At 34.4% G+C, this 19,376-nt stretch overlaps 1 protein-coding gene and 1 pseudogene across 1 annotated transcript in view; one reads left to right on the forward strand and one right to left on the reverse strand.

Moving 5' to 3' along the window:
• Positions 1 to 19,376, reverse strand: part of CAPZA2 (capping actin protein of muscle Z-line subunit alpha 2) — a 48,676-nt gene that overhangs the window by 16,696 nt on the left and 12,604 nt on the right. The window contains 3 exon segments of the mRNA NM_001097455.1: positions 1,000 to 1,063; positions 4,885 to 4,936; positions 6,453 to 6,516. Of these exon segments, the coding sequence (NP_001090924.1) occupies positions 1,000 to 1,063; positions 4,885 to 4,936; positions 6,453 to 6,516 (180 nt within the window).
• Positions 16,534 to 19,342, forward strand: LOC146394985 (RAB11-binding protein RELCH pseudogene; annotated as a pseudogene).

A 19,376-nucleotide genomic window follows, 5' to 3' on the forward strand; every position in this document is an offset into this window, starting at 1 on the left:
CCATGGGAGCTGCCCTAGAAAAGGCAAAAAGATGACCAAAAAAAAAAAAAACCCAATAGTCAATGTGCCCAGAGGTACAATGATGTCCAATACAGCATTGTTTTTAATGGTTTAAATAGAAAAAACAAACAGAAAAAAAAAATCTCCCAAAAAAATAAAATAGATTCAAAAATGAAACACTACATAGCTTTATATATATACATATATATATGCACGTGTGTATATGCACATGCATATATCTGTCCATCTATCTACCTATTAATCTACCTACCTACCTATGTTTATGTTTTCCCTTCAGTTAAATGTCATCTTCTGTCTAGTTTCTCTTTTTCCCCTGTAACAAGACTATATATTACAGAATGAATAATATAAATGCAAGCTTTGATATAATTAGTCACTGAGAACTAATTGCTACTATTCTCTCCTATGTGCTACCTACCAGTTCCTTCTTCATATTGTTTTATATAAATCGTGCTTCATGTAAGCATGATATGAGTATAATCACTGCTCAAATATCAGTAACTTTAAACCAAAAAATAAAAAATAAGAATGCTAGTGACTTTTTGTGGCTTTTCAGTGCTTAGCAATTCCAATTTGAACTTTGGAAAGAAAAGGTGTAATAATTACTAGATGCTAAGTTACTCACATGAAGAACTGTAGAATTCCAGAGCAACCAAATTATGACATAAATCTTACTAATATATATTCTAGATTTTTGGATTAATATAGGATTGATTTTTTTTCCTACAAAAAACAAGAAAGTAGATTTAAAGGAACTGTCTTCTAAAATCCTAAAATTACATTTGAATATTTCTAGAAAGGACTTTTTGCTAATAGAATTACTGGTCTCAGCAAAAGAAACTATATTTTCAATTACTTTGCCCCAAGTGGCTATGATTAAAAAATCTTTAAACATACCACTTCACAATTCTTTTAGGATATATTAACTATTATAAATGAAATAAAAATAGCCAGATGCTGTGTTTATATGAAACATACCTGATCTTCATAACCTTCAATTTTTACTGGAGTAAACTGGTCCAGGTTATACTGTGCAAATGCACTAAAAAAGAAAAGGACAATTATTTAAAATTACATATTTAATGTTCACATGGTTAAATAAAACTGTGATTCTCCATTGTTGATCTTATGAAAATTATAAATATTACACTGATACAGCTTTTTAAAAACTGATGAATGACATCCAGCTTTCAATGTTTAGCCAAAAAAATCTTATCAGTAAATATAATCAATCTTTTCCTTCAAAACCCTGAAAGTAAAGGTTAGCCACCTATAAGATACATACACAATTATTCAAGAATATATTTAGTATACAACATACTAGGAAACAGAGTAGGTGACACAAAGAGTAATTAGATCAAAAGGCTTACAGCTGAATAGGGTATATGATAAACATAATCATAACATGAGGTAGGAAGTACTGAAGGAAAATGATTAATAAAACATCACTGAGAATATTTATTTTTAAAAATTACATTCTGGTGAGACAAGAGTAAGAAGAAAAGACAATTAGAGGTAATTTCATAATGGATGTGATACCTGAAATGGCCTTGAAATAATGGGTAGGGTCTCTGTTCTTGCAGAAATTGAAAGGATGAGAAGAAAAGAATATTTCAATTAGAGGGACCATGATAAATGAAATACATGAGGAGAAGATAGGATAGGTCCAACAACACAGAAAGCACCAAGCTCAATGCCTGGCACACTGCGGATGTTGAGTAATATTTACTGAATTGAAATGAAAGGCCTTGCATGATGGAAAAATTACTTCATCTGGGAGGCAAAGCAGAATTAAAGAAGCTTTTTTAAAAAAAGAGAACCAAGAACTATTTCCAAAGAAGACTGATTTGGCAGCAATGTATATGACAATTAGGCGGTGGAGCAACTACAGCCAGAAAAAGCAGTCAGGCTATAGCAGTTAGGAAAACGTTCATGTTAGAATAGCTGAGAGTCTGAACTAGGAAATGGTGATGAGATGGATTCAAGAATAAAGCCTCACTCTACTGTCATATGAATAAAGAATAATATATCATGTAATTACATAATACATTAGTAGAAAAAAACTCCCAGAGCAAAAAAATTTATCTAAAAAAAATATAAAGATCACACTATATTTATTAAATCTATAACCTGGGAAATTTCTTCCACTTAATAAGAATGACAGCGAGAATTTTTAAATTGAGGAACACATCTCTAAATCTAATTTCCTTGGAAGCTTTTCAGATTACTTTGGATGGCAAGATGTCCACTGAATTTTGAGGTGATAGCTATTCAACCTCCTCTAGAAAAGAATATTTGGTTGAGCAAGCATTACTGATGAGTTAACAGGAGAATGACTAGTAAATGAAAAACAGCAAAGGAGGATTAAATTACTGGCTGTCAAATTCCTGACACTGCATGTTAAAAAAAGATGAGGGTAAATACAGCATTGCATTGAGGGAAAGGAAGACTTTCTTAATTCATTAAAATTGTAATTTTCTTAGGAATAGCCTCAACATAGCCAGGCAGTTACTAACCGATTAATGAATTTATCTTAAAAGTATATTTGAGATTTTTTTTAAAGTATTCTAAATAATTTCAAATTGAGGATTTACTTTCCAGTAAAACACATATTTGAATAATAAATTTAGATAACAACTGGGTCCTGGGCCCTTTACTACTCATATCAAACTCCATCCATCTATAATTTGGAGTGGGAGGAAAAAATAGGAAATCTGAAAGGAGACAATAAATATGAAATAGGTAAAATTGTAACTTAAATGTAAATTGTGAAGACAGGGAAGCAACCTAAATGCCCATCATAGGTGAATAGATAAAGAAGATGTGGTATATATACCAGTGGAATACTACTCAGCCATAAAAAATAATGAAAATTTGCCATTTGTAACAACATAGTTGAACTTGGAGAGTATCATGCTAAGTGAGATAAATCAAACAGAGAAAGATAAAAAGAATCAGATTCACAGATATAGAGAATAAACTAGTGGTTACTACTGGGGAGAGTGAAGGGCAGGGAAGGGCGGAGGGGTGAAGTATGTGTAGAGGATTAAGAGGTACAACTATTATGTATAAAATAAATAAGCTGCAAGGATTTAGAGCACAACACAAGGAATATAGATAGCCAGTATTTTGTAGTAACTATTAATGCAATATAACTTTCAAGAATTGTGAATCACTATGTCATACACTTGTAACTTCTATAATATTATATATCAACTATACTTCAATTTTTTTAATGGGAAAATTAGGAATTTAAATCAGAAATGCGCAGAAGTGGCATTGCTGTGGGTGTGGCATAGGCCAGCAGCTACAGCTCCGATGCAATCCCTAGCCAGGGACTTTCACAGGCCACAGGTACGTCCTTAAAAAGCTAGAAAGGAAAAAAAAGAAATGTGCAGAAGTCTACTGAACCTCTACCTTCATTAGGATTAACTGTAAAGAACAAATTTATTTAATAAAGCCTTCAAACATTACAAAAATAGAATTAGAGCAAATTTCTTCCATTAGTCAGGATTTCAAATATTAAGTAGCATATACCTAGATGAAAGTAGGTGACAGGATGGATACTTAACACTCTTTGTAAGGCACCTAAAAATCTGTTTAATTTCATCATTTTCACATGAGTAATGGAGTTAGCCTGAAATATGGGTCCCAAGACCTTATTTAGGGAGGTGGAAATGGGAAAGAGAACCAATTATTTCCCTAAAATCTTAAGATAGTTGTGGCAAGTCATAATTGTGATTACTGGTCCAAAGATGATGTACTAGGATTTAGAACTGTCTAGTTCTTTGAATTACTCATAAATCTAGTAAATATTTATTAAGTAAATATGGATCAGATATTATGTTAGGTGATTTTTTTGTTTGTTTTTTGTTTTTGGCTGACGTGTGCAATGGCTTGACATGGGATCTCAGTTCCCAGAGTAGGTATCAAAAGTGGGCCACAGCCTCTGGCATATGCCAGAGGCTACAGCTCCAAATGGACCTCTATCCTGGGAACTCCAAATGCTGTGGGTACATCCCTGAAAAGACAAAAAAAAAAAAAGTGGGGCACGGCGGTGAAAGTGCTGATTTCTAACCACTGGACCAGCAGGCAACTCCTCTATGTTAGGTTTCTTGTTTGTTTGTTTTTAATTTTTATGGCTGCACCTACAGCATATGGAAGTTCCCAGGCCAGGGACTGAATCTGAGATGAAGCTATGACCATCTGCAGGTGGAGCAGCACCAGATCCTATAACCACTGCACCGGGCCAGAGGTCGAACCCATGCATCGGCAGCAACCCAAGCCACTGCAGTTAGATTCTTAACCTACTGCACCACAGTAGGAATTCTTATATTAGGTATTTTGGGCTGAATAAAATAAGCTCCTAACTCTCAAAAATCTATTTTTTAATTGAAGCGTAGTTGATTTACAATGATTCAGGTGTACAGCAAAGTGATTAAGGCATACCTATTCTTCTCAAAAATCTACTAGGATCAAACATTTAACAGAAAGTAAAAACCTGTATAAAATTTAAAGTATCAATTTCAAAAATCAAAGTTTCTAAAATAATTTTATCCAACTTTGCAAATGTCAAAATATAAGTACTGAGTACATAAGCCATGCCAAACATACAAATGATGAATAGAGAATCTTATGTTATAACTGTATCCCTATACCCTTGGTGATCAAAAATATCTTTTGACACAGTAATATATCTTACATATATCTTATATATATTACTGGGTAATGTATCTTATATATATATATATATTTGAACTTGATGTGCAAATATCTGTTTCATGGATTAGTGCTTAAAAATCACTTTTAAAATATTTTTTTCCTATGTCACTTAGTTATGTTAATATAATATATAATACTTACTGGGCTGCTCCTTCCCTGAGAAGATTATCATTATTAAGCAGTAACCGAACATCTGCAAAACAAACATTACGTTTTCTATATTATTATTTTTCTACGTTTGATTTCTATGTAATGAATGCAGGTTATTTTGGTCGTGTATTAGCACCCTATCCATCCCTTATAACATATAAAGGAAATCAAAATATCACTGTGATGACTAAAATAACTACAAAAATACATCATGGTATTAATTTTTAAAAATAGAAAAAAAGATTTTGGTTGGGAAGTAAGAGAGGAAATTAAATAAAAATATGTTTTTTCATACTCTTAATAGTCAATGGAGATAGACTGTAACCTACCTCCAAAGAACTAAAATGGAGATAAGTTACAGCAAGAAGATGGTGTGATAAGATCTGCAGAAGACTGAGCACTATGCCTTTTGGTGTAACAACACTACCATGAGTTTCACATGAATCTGCTCTATGGAAAAAGTGATTAAAAAAGAAACCACTTGTGAACACAGTATAGATCTAAGCATTTTGTTTCTCAGCTCATCTTCAACAACAGATGAATGTATTTAGTTAGATATGGATAACCATTTTGTTTGATTTAGTAATCTCACTTTGGTTGTAGATTCTTCATTCTGTCCTAATTTTAGACTCAACTATGTAGACATGTGCACAGACATGTGTCTATTAATCATTAAAAATGAAGCTTTAAAAACAACTTTTAAATGGATAAGAAATCACATAATTTCTCCAGAAAACAAAATTCTACTACAGTATTGATGTATTTTCTTTTGTTATTTTTCTATACACTTGGCTATTTTATAAAATTGTTTATATAAAGTACATATAACTAAGTATCCTAATTTTTTCATTAAATGAAAAGAAAACAAATAACAAATACCTCCTTTAAGGTTAAATACAACATAAACAGAAAATAGTTCTTATAAACAGTGTAAAACTGGGCCTCCACTAGAAATAATATGGATATTTTATTTATTAAAATGGAAATACATATATAAATTAATAAACAGGAAGGAGAAAACTCAGCATGTATAGTACATTTATGTAATGTACTATACATGTGTCTAAACTGAATAACATTGGAAGTATTTCATTCAAACAGTGGAGAAGAGATGGCAGAATTTTGTGTGATTTTTAGGTTCTAAGCTAAGGGGAGTGTGTAGAAAAATATGTATTTTCTTAATTACAATAATAATTTTTGTCCATCTGGATTTTGTAATGTCTAGAATACATTTATGACATATGATAATTATGTTTGATTAAATTAACTCAAAAGAATAATATTAAATTATTTAAAAAGACAAGAAAATTATTTATTTAAATTTATTTAAAAAGACAAGAAAAAAGTCAAAAAATGAGGCAAAAATTGTTTAAAGTGAAAATATCCTTGAAAATCCCTTAAATCATCCATAAACTATATTAATATATGACTTAGTACATACAGTTAATTAAGAAAATACAGATTTTTTTCTACACACTCCCCTTAGCTTAGTTATTTCACTTATATAATTTATTCTGGCTTGATATATCATGCCTTAGTGTTATGAATTAAACACTCACCATTAAACACCTCATTAAATTCTCCAGGAGGGGCATGAATGATGAATTTCGCTGCTATACGTACCTAAAACAAAAAGGAAGATATAAGTGTTCCATAGTATAGGCCTCTGCTAAGACAACCAAAAATATGCAAAATTATACTACTACAAAGTTGTAGTGAAAATGGCTTAAGAAGATTTCAAAGATATTGTCATGTTTTCCAAACACCCTAAGTTTACTACACTTAATAAGTGTTTTAATCACTTAATATAATCAAAATAAACAGGCTGAATGCAGATTAAAATATATAATTAATGAACATATAAACATTTTCTTGTAAGCAAATTTTTCTTTTAAACTAGAATGGAAAAAACTGATCCAGAAAATTTGTATGTATATGGAAATAAGACACATTTAGGTACAATGAAGAAAATATATTTGTGTGTCTATATAAAGTCACAAATTTGTGTGTCTATAAAGTCACAAACTAGTAATAATAATATAGAATCAAAGAGGGGATAAATTCAAAATGTTTTTAATACGAGACCTGATTGGATCTTTAGGAAATTTTAGTTTGAAAACAAGTGAGAGGAGAAATGTCTATTTAAATCTTTGGCCAATTTCTTAATTTTTTTTTTATATTGAACTGCAGGAAAGTGTTTATATATTTTGGAGATTAATCCCTTGTCAGCCGCTTAACTGCAAATATTTTCTCCCATTCTGTGGGTTGTCTTCATTTTATTTAGGGTTTCTTCCGCTGTGCGAAAACTTTTAAGTTTAATTAGGTCCTACTTGTTTTTATTTTTATTGTCATTACTGTAGGAGATGGATATGAGAAGATATTGCTGCCGTTTAAGTCAGAGAGTGTCCAGCCTATGTTTTCCTCTAGGAGTTTTATAGTATCCAGCCTTACAATTAGGTCTTTAATCCATTTTGAGTTTATTTTTGTGTATTTTTGTAAACAAGCATTTAAGGAAGAAATAATACTAATTCTACACAAAATACTACAGAAAAGAGAACTGAACTTCCAATTTAAGAGATCAGCATTATCCTACAGAAAGACTGAAATATCACAAGAAACACAAATCATAGACCAAAATCTGTCATGAACAGAGATGCAAAAATCCTCAATAATATATTAGCAAATTGAACCCAGCCATACAGAGAAAGGATAACAATCATGACCAAGTGGGGTCTACCCTGGAAATGTAGGGCTGTTTCAATATTTGGAAATTAATGATAGCAATTCACAGTATCAACTGATTAAAAATCAAAAAATATATCACCTCAATAGAAGCAGGAAAATTATTTAATAACATCCACCAAACAATCATGATACATACACATACACATATTCGACCCCTAGCCTAGGAACTTCCATATGTCACAGGCATGCACCCAAAAAGAAAAAAATATATATATGTGTGTATATACACACACCCACATATACATGGCCAAATGATTTCTGACAAAGGAGCAAAGGCAATTCAATGCAGAAAGTGTTTCTTCTCAACAAATGATATCCAAACAATTAGATATCCATGAGCAAAAAAACGAACAACAATCTAAAGCCAACTCCTTAGCAAAAAATTACTTCAAAATGGATCACAGCTCTAAATGTAAAATATAGAACTTAAAAAAAATAATAGAAGAAAATCTTCATGACTTAGGGCTAGGCAAAAAGTTATTAGACCTCACAATTAAGCCAAGATCCACTAAGAAAAACTGATAAAATAGAGTTTATCAAATTAAAAACCTATGTTCTGCTATAGACATTGTTAAGAAAATGAAAAGACAAGCTGCAAACTGGAGAAAATATCAGCAAATCACATATCCAATAAAGAATTTGTATTCAAAACATATACTATCAAAACTCAATAGTAAGGAAACAATGAACAGAAGACATGAACACACTTCACCAAAGAGTACATACAGAAGACAGATAAATGCACAAAAGAATGAGCAATGTCATTAACCATTACGAAAATGAATATTAAAATCATGAAATACTATTATATACCTAATAGAATGGCTAAAGTAGATTTTTTTTTTTTTTTGTCTTTTCAGGGCCGTACCCAGAGCATATGGAAGTTCCCAGTCTAGGGGTCAAATTGGAGGTGCAGCTGCTGGCCTATGCCACAGCAGAACGTGGGATCTGAGCAGTGTCCTCGACCTACACCACAGATCACAGGAACACCAGATCCTTAACTGGCGAGGCCAAGGATCAAACCAGTGTCTTCATGGATACTAGTCAGGTTCATTGTGGCTGAGCCATGATAGGAACTTTTAGAATGGCTAAAATAAAAAAGACTAATGATAATACCAAGTGCTGATGAAGATGCAGAACACCTGGAGCCCTAATATATTGCTGTGGCAAAGCAAAATGGTACCATCAGTATGGAAAACAGTTTGGCAATTTCTTGGAAACACATGCCATATGATACAACAATCCCACTTCCAAGTATTTACCCCATGCTCCCACAAAAATCTACTCAAAATTGCTTGAAACTGGAAACAATCCACAACCTAAATGTCCACAAATGGGTGAGCAGATAAATGACAGTGCATCTACACAATGGAATACTACTTAGCAATGAAAATGAACAAGTTATGAAAACGCGTAACAACTTGGATTAATCTCAGAAGTCTCATGCTGAATGAAAGAAACCAATCTCAAAAGGTTACATGGTAATAACATATAATTCCACTTACAGGACATTCTCAAATAAACAATATTTTATAGCAATGGAGAACAGATCAATGGCTGCCAGGGGCTAGGAGGAGTGCACAAGGGTGTGAACACAATGGAAGAAATGAGGGAAAGGAAGAAAATAAGCAAGTTTTTTGAGATCATGGAATCAAACTATATTTCAACTTTGGTAATGGTGACATGAATGTATTGAAAGTAAAAAACAAAAAGAAGGGAGTACTTTTGCTATATGTTAAATATCCATATTTCATGCATTTCCAAAATTATTTTATTCTAAACTATTTTAAAGTATTATTAGAATCAACAGGCAAAATATAAAAAATAGCTAATTTTAAACAGGCAAGAGTGGAGTGAGTATAGAAGACAATGCATCCCAAATGTACATTGGAATCTATTATGACTATGTAAATGCCTTAATTTCCCCTTGTTCCCTCTTCCTCCCTCTCTTCTATTGGGGTAAAATGCTTGTACTTAAAGTCTTAATCATCAACATAGGTAACAAATAAAAATTCTGGTAAGCTGTTGCTGAATTTTTCAAATTATTTTCGAAACTTTCAGAATTTTGAGGAAATTGCTTTTAACACTTCTAATGATTTACACACTATCAATAAAACCGACAAAATTAAAATACTGACACATATATATCTGGCATATTTAGTGATATGATTAGTTGTTTAGCTTTAGAAATTTTAGTTCTTTCAAAAAAAGGGTTTATATAATTTAGATTAGTTAGTTCTACTTTGCATTTTCAACCAGAAGGCAAAAATGTGCTATACTTTTATCCTACAGACTTATTTGCCCTTACTATTGTGCTACATATAGTAGCCAAAGGAGTTAATGGGCACCCATAATATTCAAAATGAATAGTGGGTCAAAAGAAGTGCCAGTGAGGACTGAGTGGTCTTGGGAGCGATCTGCTTGAGAATCCAAAACACAGCTTACATTATAGCAGCTATGCCTGAAGTACCTTAATCTGGTCACTGTGAATTTCAAAGAATCTGATTTTTTGATTTCTCAATTGCTAAAGAAAGTGTTTCCACCATAGTAAAGGCTTAATTGTCTTCCTAAGACATTGTTCAATCATCAGGGTATTTTCTAAACACTGCTACAAACTGAACATTCCCTTATATCCAGCCTTCCTAGCCAATTCTGCTTTTAATTTTAAAAATTATTTATTCTAGCCCACTTCCAAATCCAAGAAAGCAAAAAGTTCATATAAGTTAACAAGACGACGTCCCCAAGAGTAGAATGAATTTCCGAAAGTAATCAAAAACATTTTTCCTCAAAGGCTCTCCAACACACATGGAACAAAACTCAATTTACCCTTGGGAATATTATAGTTTTTCTGGAGGAGCCCAGTGAATTATTAGATGCATTCCTAAGGCCCACTGCTAAATCTCCTGCATTAACCACCATCTTCCTCCAAACGATATTATTCAAAGTCAAATCCTTCTAAATTGGAGTAGGATTCAGGAAAGAGTTATTTTTACTGTATTTCTAAACTATAATTCTAGATTGAAGGAAGAGAGATGCCTTGTTTTTGTTGGGAAGATCTGGCTAAATGGGATATTAACTCTTAATCTATGTAATAGTCACTGATAGCTTGACAGGCATAGCTCATAAATGACACCAAGTAAAACGGTTTAAAAAACTTAACCTACTAATAACCTGAGCTAAACGCTAAAAGGGCTATATTTTTTCTTTGCTCTCTCCAGGATCCAAACATTATTTTGCATAAAACATATAAAAAGATAAACATAAAATATATGTTCCACTCTGTTATGCTTCTTATAAAAAAGTAGATACTATAAAGTCACACAGAAGACAAAGTAGCATATTCAAAACAATATACAAACTGTTAGTATATATTACCTCTGAGAAAAAAATGACTTCGGCCCAACCACTATCTCAGATAACACAAAAATATTACTCAATATTAAACACTTTTTTTTAGGGCCACACCAGTGGCATATGGAAGTTCCCAGACTAGGGGTTGAATGAGAGCTGGAGCTGCTGGCCTATGCCACAGCAACATCAAATCCGAGCCACGTCTGTGACCCTACACCACAGCTCAAAGCCATGCCAGATCCTTAACCCAATGAGTGAGGCCAGGGATCAAACCCACGTCCTCATGACACTAGTCGGGTTTGTTACCACTGAGCTGTGACGGGAACTCCCTGTATTTTGTTTTTCTTATAGACTACATTTCAAGCAACAAATTATATAACTGTAATGGATAGTAACCCACAAAATTAAATAAGAAGCCATGAGTCCATACTGACATAAAGTAATGAAGAGCAAATGGGGGGAAAGCGCCTCATTATTGCAGAATTTCAATTAATAAATGTCGAAGGAATGAATGACTGAATTAGACAATCGCCTGGGTTGACCAACAATGGCAAAAATTATCAACAGATGCTAAAATTGGTGAGTGTAAGACAATAGGCTATTTACACGTGTGAATGAATCTACATACTTTAAAAGGAATAGTAATTTTACATTAAGAAAACCTGCTACACATAACCTTTACTAAATGATCCAAAATATCATAATATAGACTGATGTCATGTGCCTCCTAATAGGATGAACTGAGAACACAACATCACTTTTGTTATACTCCTGCCAAAAATTCATAGGTTGATCTAATCATGACACATCATCAAGTATGTGGAAATTAAGTCTACAAATAACTATTCTGAACTCTTTTAAAATGGTAAGGTCATGAAGGAAAAACAATGCTGAAAAACTGCTCCATATTAAAGACCAAAGAAACACTACAACAAAACTCAGTGTGATCCTGGATTAGATCCGAGACCAGCAACTGGCAAAATATGAATAGAATCTGTAGGTGAGCTAACTGCAATGTATCAATATGTAACTTCTTGGAGTTCTCTTGTGATACAACATGTTAAGGATCCAGCACTGTCAATGCAGTGGCTCAGGTCAGTGTGGTGAGGGTTCAATCCCTGGCACGTGAACTTCCACATGGCAGGTGCAGTTGAAATCTATATATATTAATTATCTATATATATATATAATAGATAAAATTTCTTGATTTTGATAACCATACTGTGGTAATATGAGAAAGCCCTGAACATAGTGAAGTATAGAGAAGTGGGGGGAAAAAAGTTCCTTTTCTACTCTTATATTATGGAGGTTTTCTCTTACATTTTTTTCTAACTTTAAAGTTTTGCTCTTTGCATTTAGGCCATTAATCCACCTGGGACTGATTTTTATGTATGGTATGGGATGGGATCCACTTTTAATTACACTGTCACAAGGATAAATAAAACATCCTAATACTATTTGTTAAAATGAACTTCGTTTCCCCACTGGACCAAATAAACAAATAAAAGAAAGAAAAAAGAAAAAGTAACCATTTTCAGCACTATTTTTAAAATGTGAGCTACTTCTTTTCAGTCAGGGATATGAAAAACACATCATAATTTTTAGATTTCAAAGATTCTTCCAAAAAGTGTCTAACAAATTTAGCAGTCATCATTCAGATAGTAACTGCAAAGGGTTAACTCCCAAGGAACTTATGACTATTCAATAATAGCAGGGAGCAAGAAGAAATATTATCCTATTATAACTAGAGGCACTGGTTAACACTAAGAAAATATTACGTAAGTAACATTAAATGAATATCCAATTCCTTTTTACAAAGAACTTATTTTGTTTAAAGACTTCCAATGGTTATCCCTGGAAACAAAGAATAATTCATTTTTATACACAAAAACTCTTGTAGGGTTATTTAGGCATTGGTACAGCTCACGATGAACTTAAAATCAAGTTAAGCAATTTTAGGTTAAGTAGAGAATTCTAATTATTTGAGTTCTTTGAGTTCTAAGATATGATATAATCCTATCTACCATTTTTGTTTGTTTATAGTTGTTTGACCCAACTTATGACTTTAGAGACTCAAAAACAAACTATTCTAGTTTAGACTTGATAAAAACAAAGTGAATGGGTGCTTTCTGATGTTCCATATATGGTTAAACATATATTAAAAATTTTTTTATTATTGTTTATATAGTTGATATACAATGTTATTCCAATTTCCGCTATACAGCAAAGTAACCCAGTCAAACATACACATACATTCCCTTTATTATATTATCTTCCAGCCTGGTCTATCCTGAGATTGGATGTAGTTCCCTGGGCTATACAGTAGAATTTAACTTCACTTAAATTTTCATTGAACATCTACACAAACTGTGTTTGAGGAATGCTCTAACTGTTCAATATGCAATTTTCAAATAATAAAAAACTTTTTTTTATGTAACCTACCAAAATTGTTTACTTCAAAAGTTCTCTCTCTCATGACCCAGAAATTTCTAAGTATTTAATATGACAAATGAATGCATATATCCACAAAAAGAATGCACAACAACGTTCACAGCCTTATTCATAACAGTCTGAAATGTCCACCAAGAGGAAAATGGACAAATAAACTGGGGTACTCATTCAAGCAATACCATGAATAACTCTCAAAAACAGGCTGACTATAATGAAGCCAGACCCAGACACACACACACAAAATAAATCTTATATGATTTCATTTACATGACATCCAAAGCCAGGGAAAACTAATCTATAGTGAGAAAACTTATGGGTATGGTTGGGAAATGGGTGAATATACAGATTAGAAAGAATAAGGAACTTTCTGAAATGATGAAAAATTTTCTTTATCTTATTTTGAGTGATTGGTGATTGCCTGAGTGTATATATGAAAATTATGCTTTGTGCATTTTATGGCAGGAAATTATATCTCAACTAAAAGTAATACAGGAGTTCCCGTCGTGGCGCAGTGGTTAACGAATCCGACTAGGAACCATGAAGTTGAGGGTTCGGTCCCTGCCCTTGCTCAGTGGATTAAAGATCCGGCATTGCTGTGAGCTGTGGTGTAGGTTGTAGATGCGGCTCGGATCCAGCGTTGCTGTGGCTCTGGCATAGGCTGGTGGCTACAGCTCCGATTCGACCCCTAGCCTGGGAACCTCCATATGCTGCAGGAGCGGCCCAAGAAATAGCAAAAAAAGACCAAAAAAAAAAAAAAAAAAAAACCACAAAAAAACTTACGCTGATATGAAGAAGCAGTAGAGTGTGTGATCTCTGGAGCCAGACTGAATGAGTTGGATTTTAATTTCTACTACTCATTAGCAATGTAAACTTGGATAAATACATAATAATATTAGTATTAGCAGTTATAGTAGTAGAGAATAAATATACTTGCATTAGTATAATTTAGTATTCTTAACACTAGCTCTGGAATACAGGCATTTTCATATCACATGTGAAATGTTTCTTTGTGCCCTACAGTAGTACAAATGGCTTACACCCATGCATTTCTGTGTTTTCTGCAGTGCATTCACTTCCTACACACCAATGTCCTCTCTCACTTGGAAATCACCCCTTTTCTCTTTACTTGACTCTGCTTACCTCAAACCAGTGCTAGCCACACAGAAGAAAAAGCTAGTTCCCAGTTCTGTGGTGGCAATGTCCAGTTAAGATCTGGGTTTTCATCTAAGCTAACACAAATGATCTGTACCCAGGTTTTGATTAAACTTCCATAAATTTCCTTTTTTTTTTTTAACAGGTAAATTAAGGGAGATGAAATACACCATTATTTCTTAACCTTTTAAATCCCTGTGTCTGTTAGATAAAATAAAGTATTATCTACAGTTACTCTCTGAGATGATTGTTATTACTTTTAATTCTTGAAAAGAGAAAACAGAGATCCAGAACTGGGATGTGAATGAAGTCTTCAGATGAATTCCAAAGCTTTTCACAGAGCTGCCTCCCAATTCAACATAATTTTTCTATGATGGTTTGGAAGATAGGTTGGAAACAAACAAACAAAATCTCTAGGTAGGAGTTCCCACTGTGGTATAGGAGGTTAAGAATCCGACTGCAACTGCTTGGGCCATTGTGGAGGCTGGGGTTCGATCCCCAACCTGGTGCAGTGGGTTAAAGGATCCAGTGTTGCCACCGCTGCAGCTTGGATTCAATCCCTGGCCTGGGAACTTTCATATGCTGTGGATGCAGCCATTAAAAAAGAAGAAAGTAATCTCAGCTACTTCTACTGCTATCACCAAATAACAACAGCTTTCAAATCTATACACCTTTCAAAACCTCTCTCGAGACCAAGAAGGATTTTTCTAAAATATTATTTATTTATTAGAAACCCCCATTAAATGCCTCAAAGATACCTCAGAAGCATGTCTCACCCAAGCCTACTCCCTCTGTTCTTCATACAGTTACTGGCACCACCTAGACACCATTCCACATCTTTCCCTTTATCCTAGTCGAGTGTCTGTCTCTCTTGCTCAAATGCAATCCCCTTTTCTTTGATTCCATTTCATTCAGACCCAGTCATTTTGTTTCTGGAATGTTACAATAACTGCCCTGACTCTGGTCCCACATTTTTTCAAAAGTCATTTTCCACTCTGTCACCAGATTAATATTTTTCAATAAAAATTCGGATTATGTTTTTTTTTTTCCTGCTTAAAATCATCTAATGGTTCCCCACTGCCAAAAAGTTCAAAGTCCTTGGCATGACATATAATGTTTTCCATATCTGAAGGTTATAAAATGTACTGTTAACAGCATAAACCCTAAATAAGACTATATGTACTTAGACTACATCTGTACTGCCTCCTACCTATATGACCATAAGCAAATTAAATTCAGCTTCCTCACTTGCAGTAAATGAGATAATACATTTAGAAAAGTGCTTGGGGAGTTCCTGTTGTGGCTCAGTGAGCAAGAACACAACTGGTATCCATGAGGATGTGGGTTCAATCCCTGGCCTCACTCAGTGGGCTAAGGATCCAGCATTGTTGCATCCCTACTGCTGCGTAGGGAGCAGATGCCACTCAGATCTCTTGTTGCTGCGGCTGTGGCATAAGCTCCTATTCAATCCTTAGCCTGGAAACCTCCATATGCCCCAGGTGCAGCAGTAAAAAGAGAAAAGTGCCTGGCACAAAGTAAGCAATCAAATAATAGCTACTACCTTTTTACTCTTGCCATTACTTTCTAACTCCTACAACCTACCCACTCTTTTTATCATTCCACATATACACAGTACTGGAGCCTCACCACTCCATTCAGTCTTTCAAACAAGAACTCTTGTCTTTCATGTCTACATGTCACTGCATATATATTCTGGCCGCGTTTTATCTACTGTGATTAAATCATACAGAGCAGCAGAATATGTTTTAAATTTTGCAAATTATCGAAAACTCACATGGAAAAGAAAACATAAAAGATCAAATTATGCTATTAAAAACTTATGTACTTTTTGGTACAGTAATCATCAGCATATACTTTTGATAAAGGGTTAGAACTACTGCTGAGAAATGTAGTATAAGGCCTAAAATTAAGCCCAGTATTATGTGTGCCTTGACATCTGGGGAAAAACAGGAGGACCTCGAATGGCCTAACTGCAAGTACCAATCCTCAATCTGCTCCTGCAGATAAGGTCCCAGCAGACAACCCTCTTTATCAGAGAGAAAAGGCATAGTTCCTTCCTATCCCTGAGTAGTAGGCTTCAGTTCCCTGCCAGCCTGCAGGATTATGTAGACTAGCCAAAGACATCCTCACGCTGGAACCAGGGCTCATCTACCCTCTTGATATTACAAAGATTACCTCCCATGGCCTCTGCTTGTTCACTCTGTTCCTGAAAGCAACCCCCATGTGGCCCTCTACTGTGTGCTCATCTCCTGGGCTGTTGTGACTGATAGGCTGTTTTCATTGCATCTCTCCAACGGCATGTGTTTTGTTCAGCCATCCTTAAAACCCTATGGCAGGAATCCCTTTCTCAACAACAGAGTGAAGAGGAGGCATATAAAACAAGATCTCATTTATCTGGGAAGCTCAAATTTAAGATATAATTGGGGACCAGGAAGCAAGGGACTCAATTATTTAATATATATTTTAAGCAAGCAAATAAGCTGATATATAGTCCCAACATTAGAAGGACATAAGAGAGATTCTTCATAGATCTTTTCTATTTTTATTTTAGACATAAATTTATAAGTGTGCTTATTTAGCTTCCTATCCTCCACGGACTTAAAGGGAGGAGAGGAAAGTTGGACAGTTATATTTACAACATTAAAAAAAAAAAAGGGAAGGATTTGAGCCAATCTGACAAAGACTGCAGAAAACAAAGTTCTTTTATAGGAACAACAACAACAAAAATTTACAAATAAAATCTCTTGAAAAGAGGGCCCTGAAATTCTTAGGAAATGAATTTTATTTAAGAATAACTACAGTTTACATCAAAAAACTTTTCAGATGAAAATAAAGATCAGGATTTTGAATCACTGGATGACATCAATTAAACATTTTAAAACCTCCAGACTTACTGCAACTCTACTGAGTTAAGTAACTTGGAAAAATCTTATGTATGTGGCCTGTGGAGTGGAAGATGAATTACAGGCTCTTCCACAATTTTAAGCAAACTTCCTCCATTCTTTACTCCATGGCCTATAAAGAACTCCTTGCTAGTTCACAAATTAGAAGATGAAGTGAATTTATTAAATAGTGAGAAAGGTCTTTGATGGAGAAATTAGAAGATCTGAAAGCGAGGACTTCCTCAAATTGAACTATGTGCCACTCCGGCAGTTTGCGACTGCTCAAACTACTTTGGATCAGAATCCCCACAAATACCTGAAGAAAGGGGACAGAATTCGGTTGTAAACCACTAAATCGTTCAAACAAGGGAAAGGCAGGGATACTCATCTTTCAATATCAGATACAATTGATTCCAATATTCTTAAAGAGAACTTCCCAAATACCTTCCCTAGGAAAGGATGAATGCTATCTTTTCCTTTGAGTAAAAATACAGTTCGTTTTGATAAATCTTATAAGAAATTGTCTCCTGCTTTCTACCAGACATTACTTTCTTTTTGTGAACATCAGGAGATAGTCACCTAGGATCAGAGGTATCTCAAATTGCAGACAGTGATAAAAATAGTATTTTTTGTTTTTTGCTTTTTAGGGCCGCACCCGCAGCATATGGAGGTTCACAGGCTAGGGGCCAATCGGAGCTACAGCTGCATGCCACAGCGACGCAGGATCTGAGCCTTGTCTGTGACCCATACCACAGCTTACAGCAACGCCAGATCCTTAACCCACTGAGTGAGGCCAGGGATCGAACCTGAAACCTCATGTTTCCTAGTCAGATTCATTTCTGCTGTGCCATGACAGGAACTCCCAAAAATAGTATGTTAATGCTACCTGCCACAAATGATTCCTTCTGTGCTACAGGCAAGAAAGAGCAGTTGACGCCCCCTCATATTATCTAAAGCACTCTATAGCCTGAGCCTACAGATAGAAATCCGTTTCTCTACACATTTTTCAATTTGGTGATGAGAAAAGCAAATAATAGTGATGAATTATGTGGCATTTGCACATCATGTTGGACCAACATGTACAGAAGTCAAACTACCACAGTGATGGGAAGAGATTAGTCACAATACCTAGAAAGACAACTACTTGTGGCTAAATCCAGTGCCTCACTTTTCTAAAGAAGTTCCCAATTCCTTGGTTTTTTCAGTACTGCAACAGATAGAGATGGAAGATAAACACATCTGGTACAAGAAGTTGTGATCAAAATCTTTGGTATCATTATGGCAGAGAGTGATGATCCAGACAAGTATCAGTAAAGTACTCACTTACTGTTTTTGGTCTTAGGTGATCCCTCAGGACAGTATAATATAACAAGTGTTTTTACCATCCTATGCTACCTGGACCACAGATCTGGAAACTTACAATTTTATACCTACACGGCTGAATAAGACTGAAAAATTTCTCAGAGAAGAACAAAGGGAGAGCTGAATGCAAATAAACTCCACGTGCAGCTTTCTGCCTTGCAGTTCTTGATTCTGACAGTCTTTGCATTAGCGTATGGAAAGCATCTTTCTCAAGTAAAGCCAAGCTTTGTGGTGAAATGCCACAGATAAAAGTAACAAAATTCTCTTGGCCCACACTGCCTCCTTAAGATGTGTCTATTACTGGAAGAAGTGAGCATCTGGCAGTGCTACTTCAACTTTATGATCACCAGCTAGCACAGGAAAGCACAAGGTGGAGAGGTTTATCAGAGGTTGTCAATCAATTGCCAGCATAATTTATAGAAGCTGTAGGCAAAATTAATGTTACTTCAATTACCTGTGCCTATGAATTCTCCAGATTTTTCTGATGCTTTTGCTGGGCACTGTAAATTGGCAAAAATT

The sequence above is a fragment of the Sus scrofa genome, chromosome 18 (genome assembly GCF_054392235.1).
Source record: "Sus scrofa isolate SSC_HxYL_T2T_F1_AM1 chromosome 18, Sscrofa_HxYL_maternal_Yorkshire_Landrace_v2.0, whole genome shotgun sequence".
In the NCBI taxonomy this organism is placed as follows: domain Eukaryota; kingdom Metazoa; phylum Chordata; class Mammalia; order Artiodactyla; family Suidae; genus Sus; species Sus scrofa.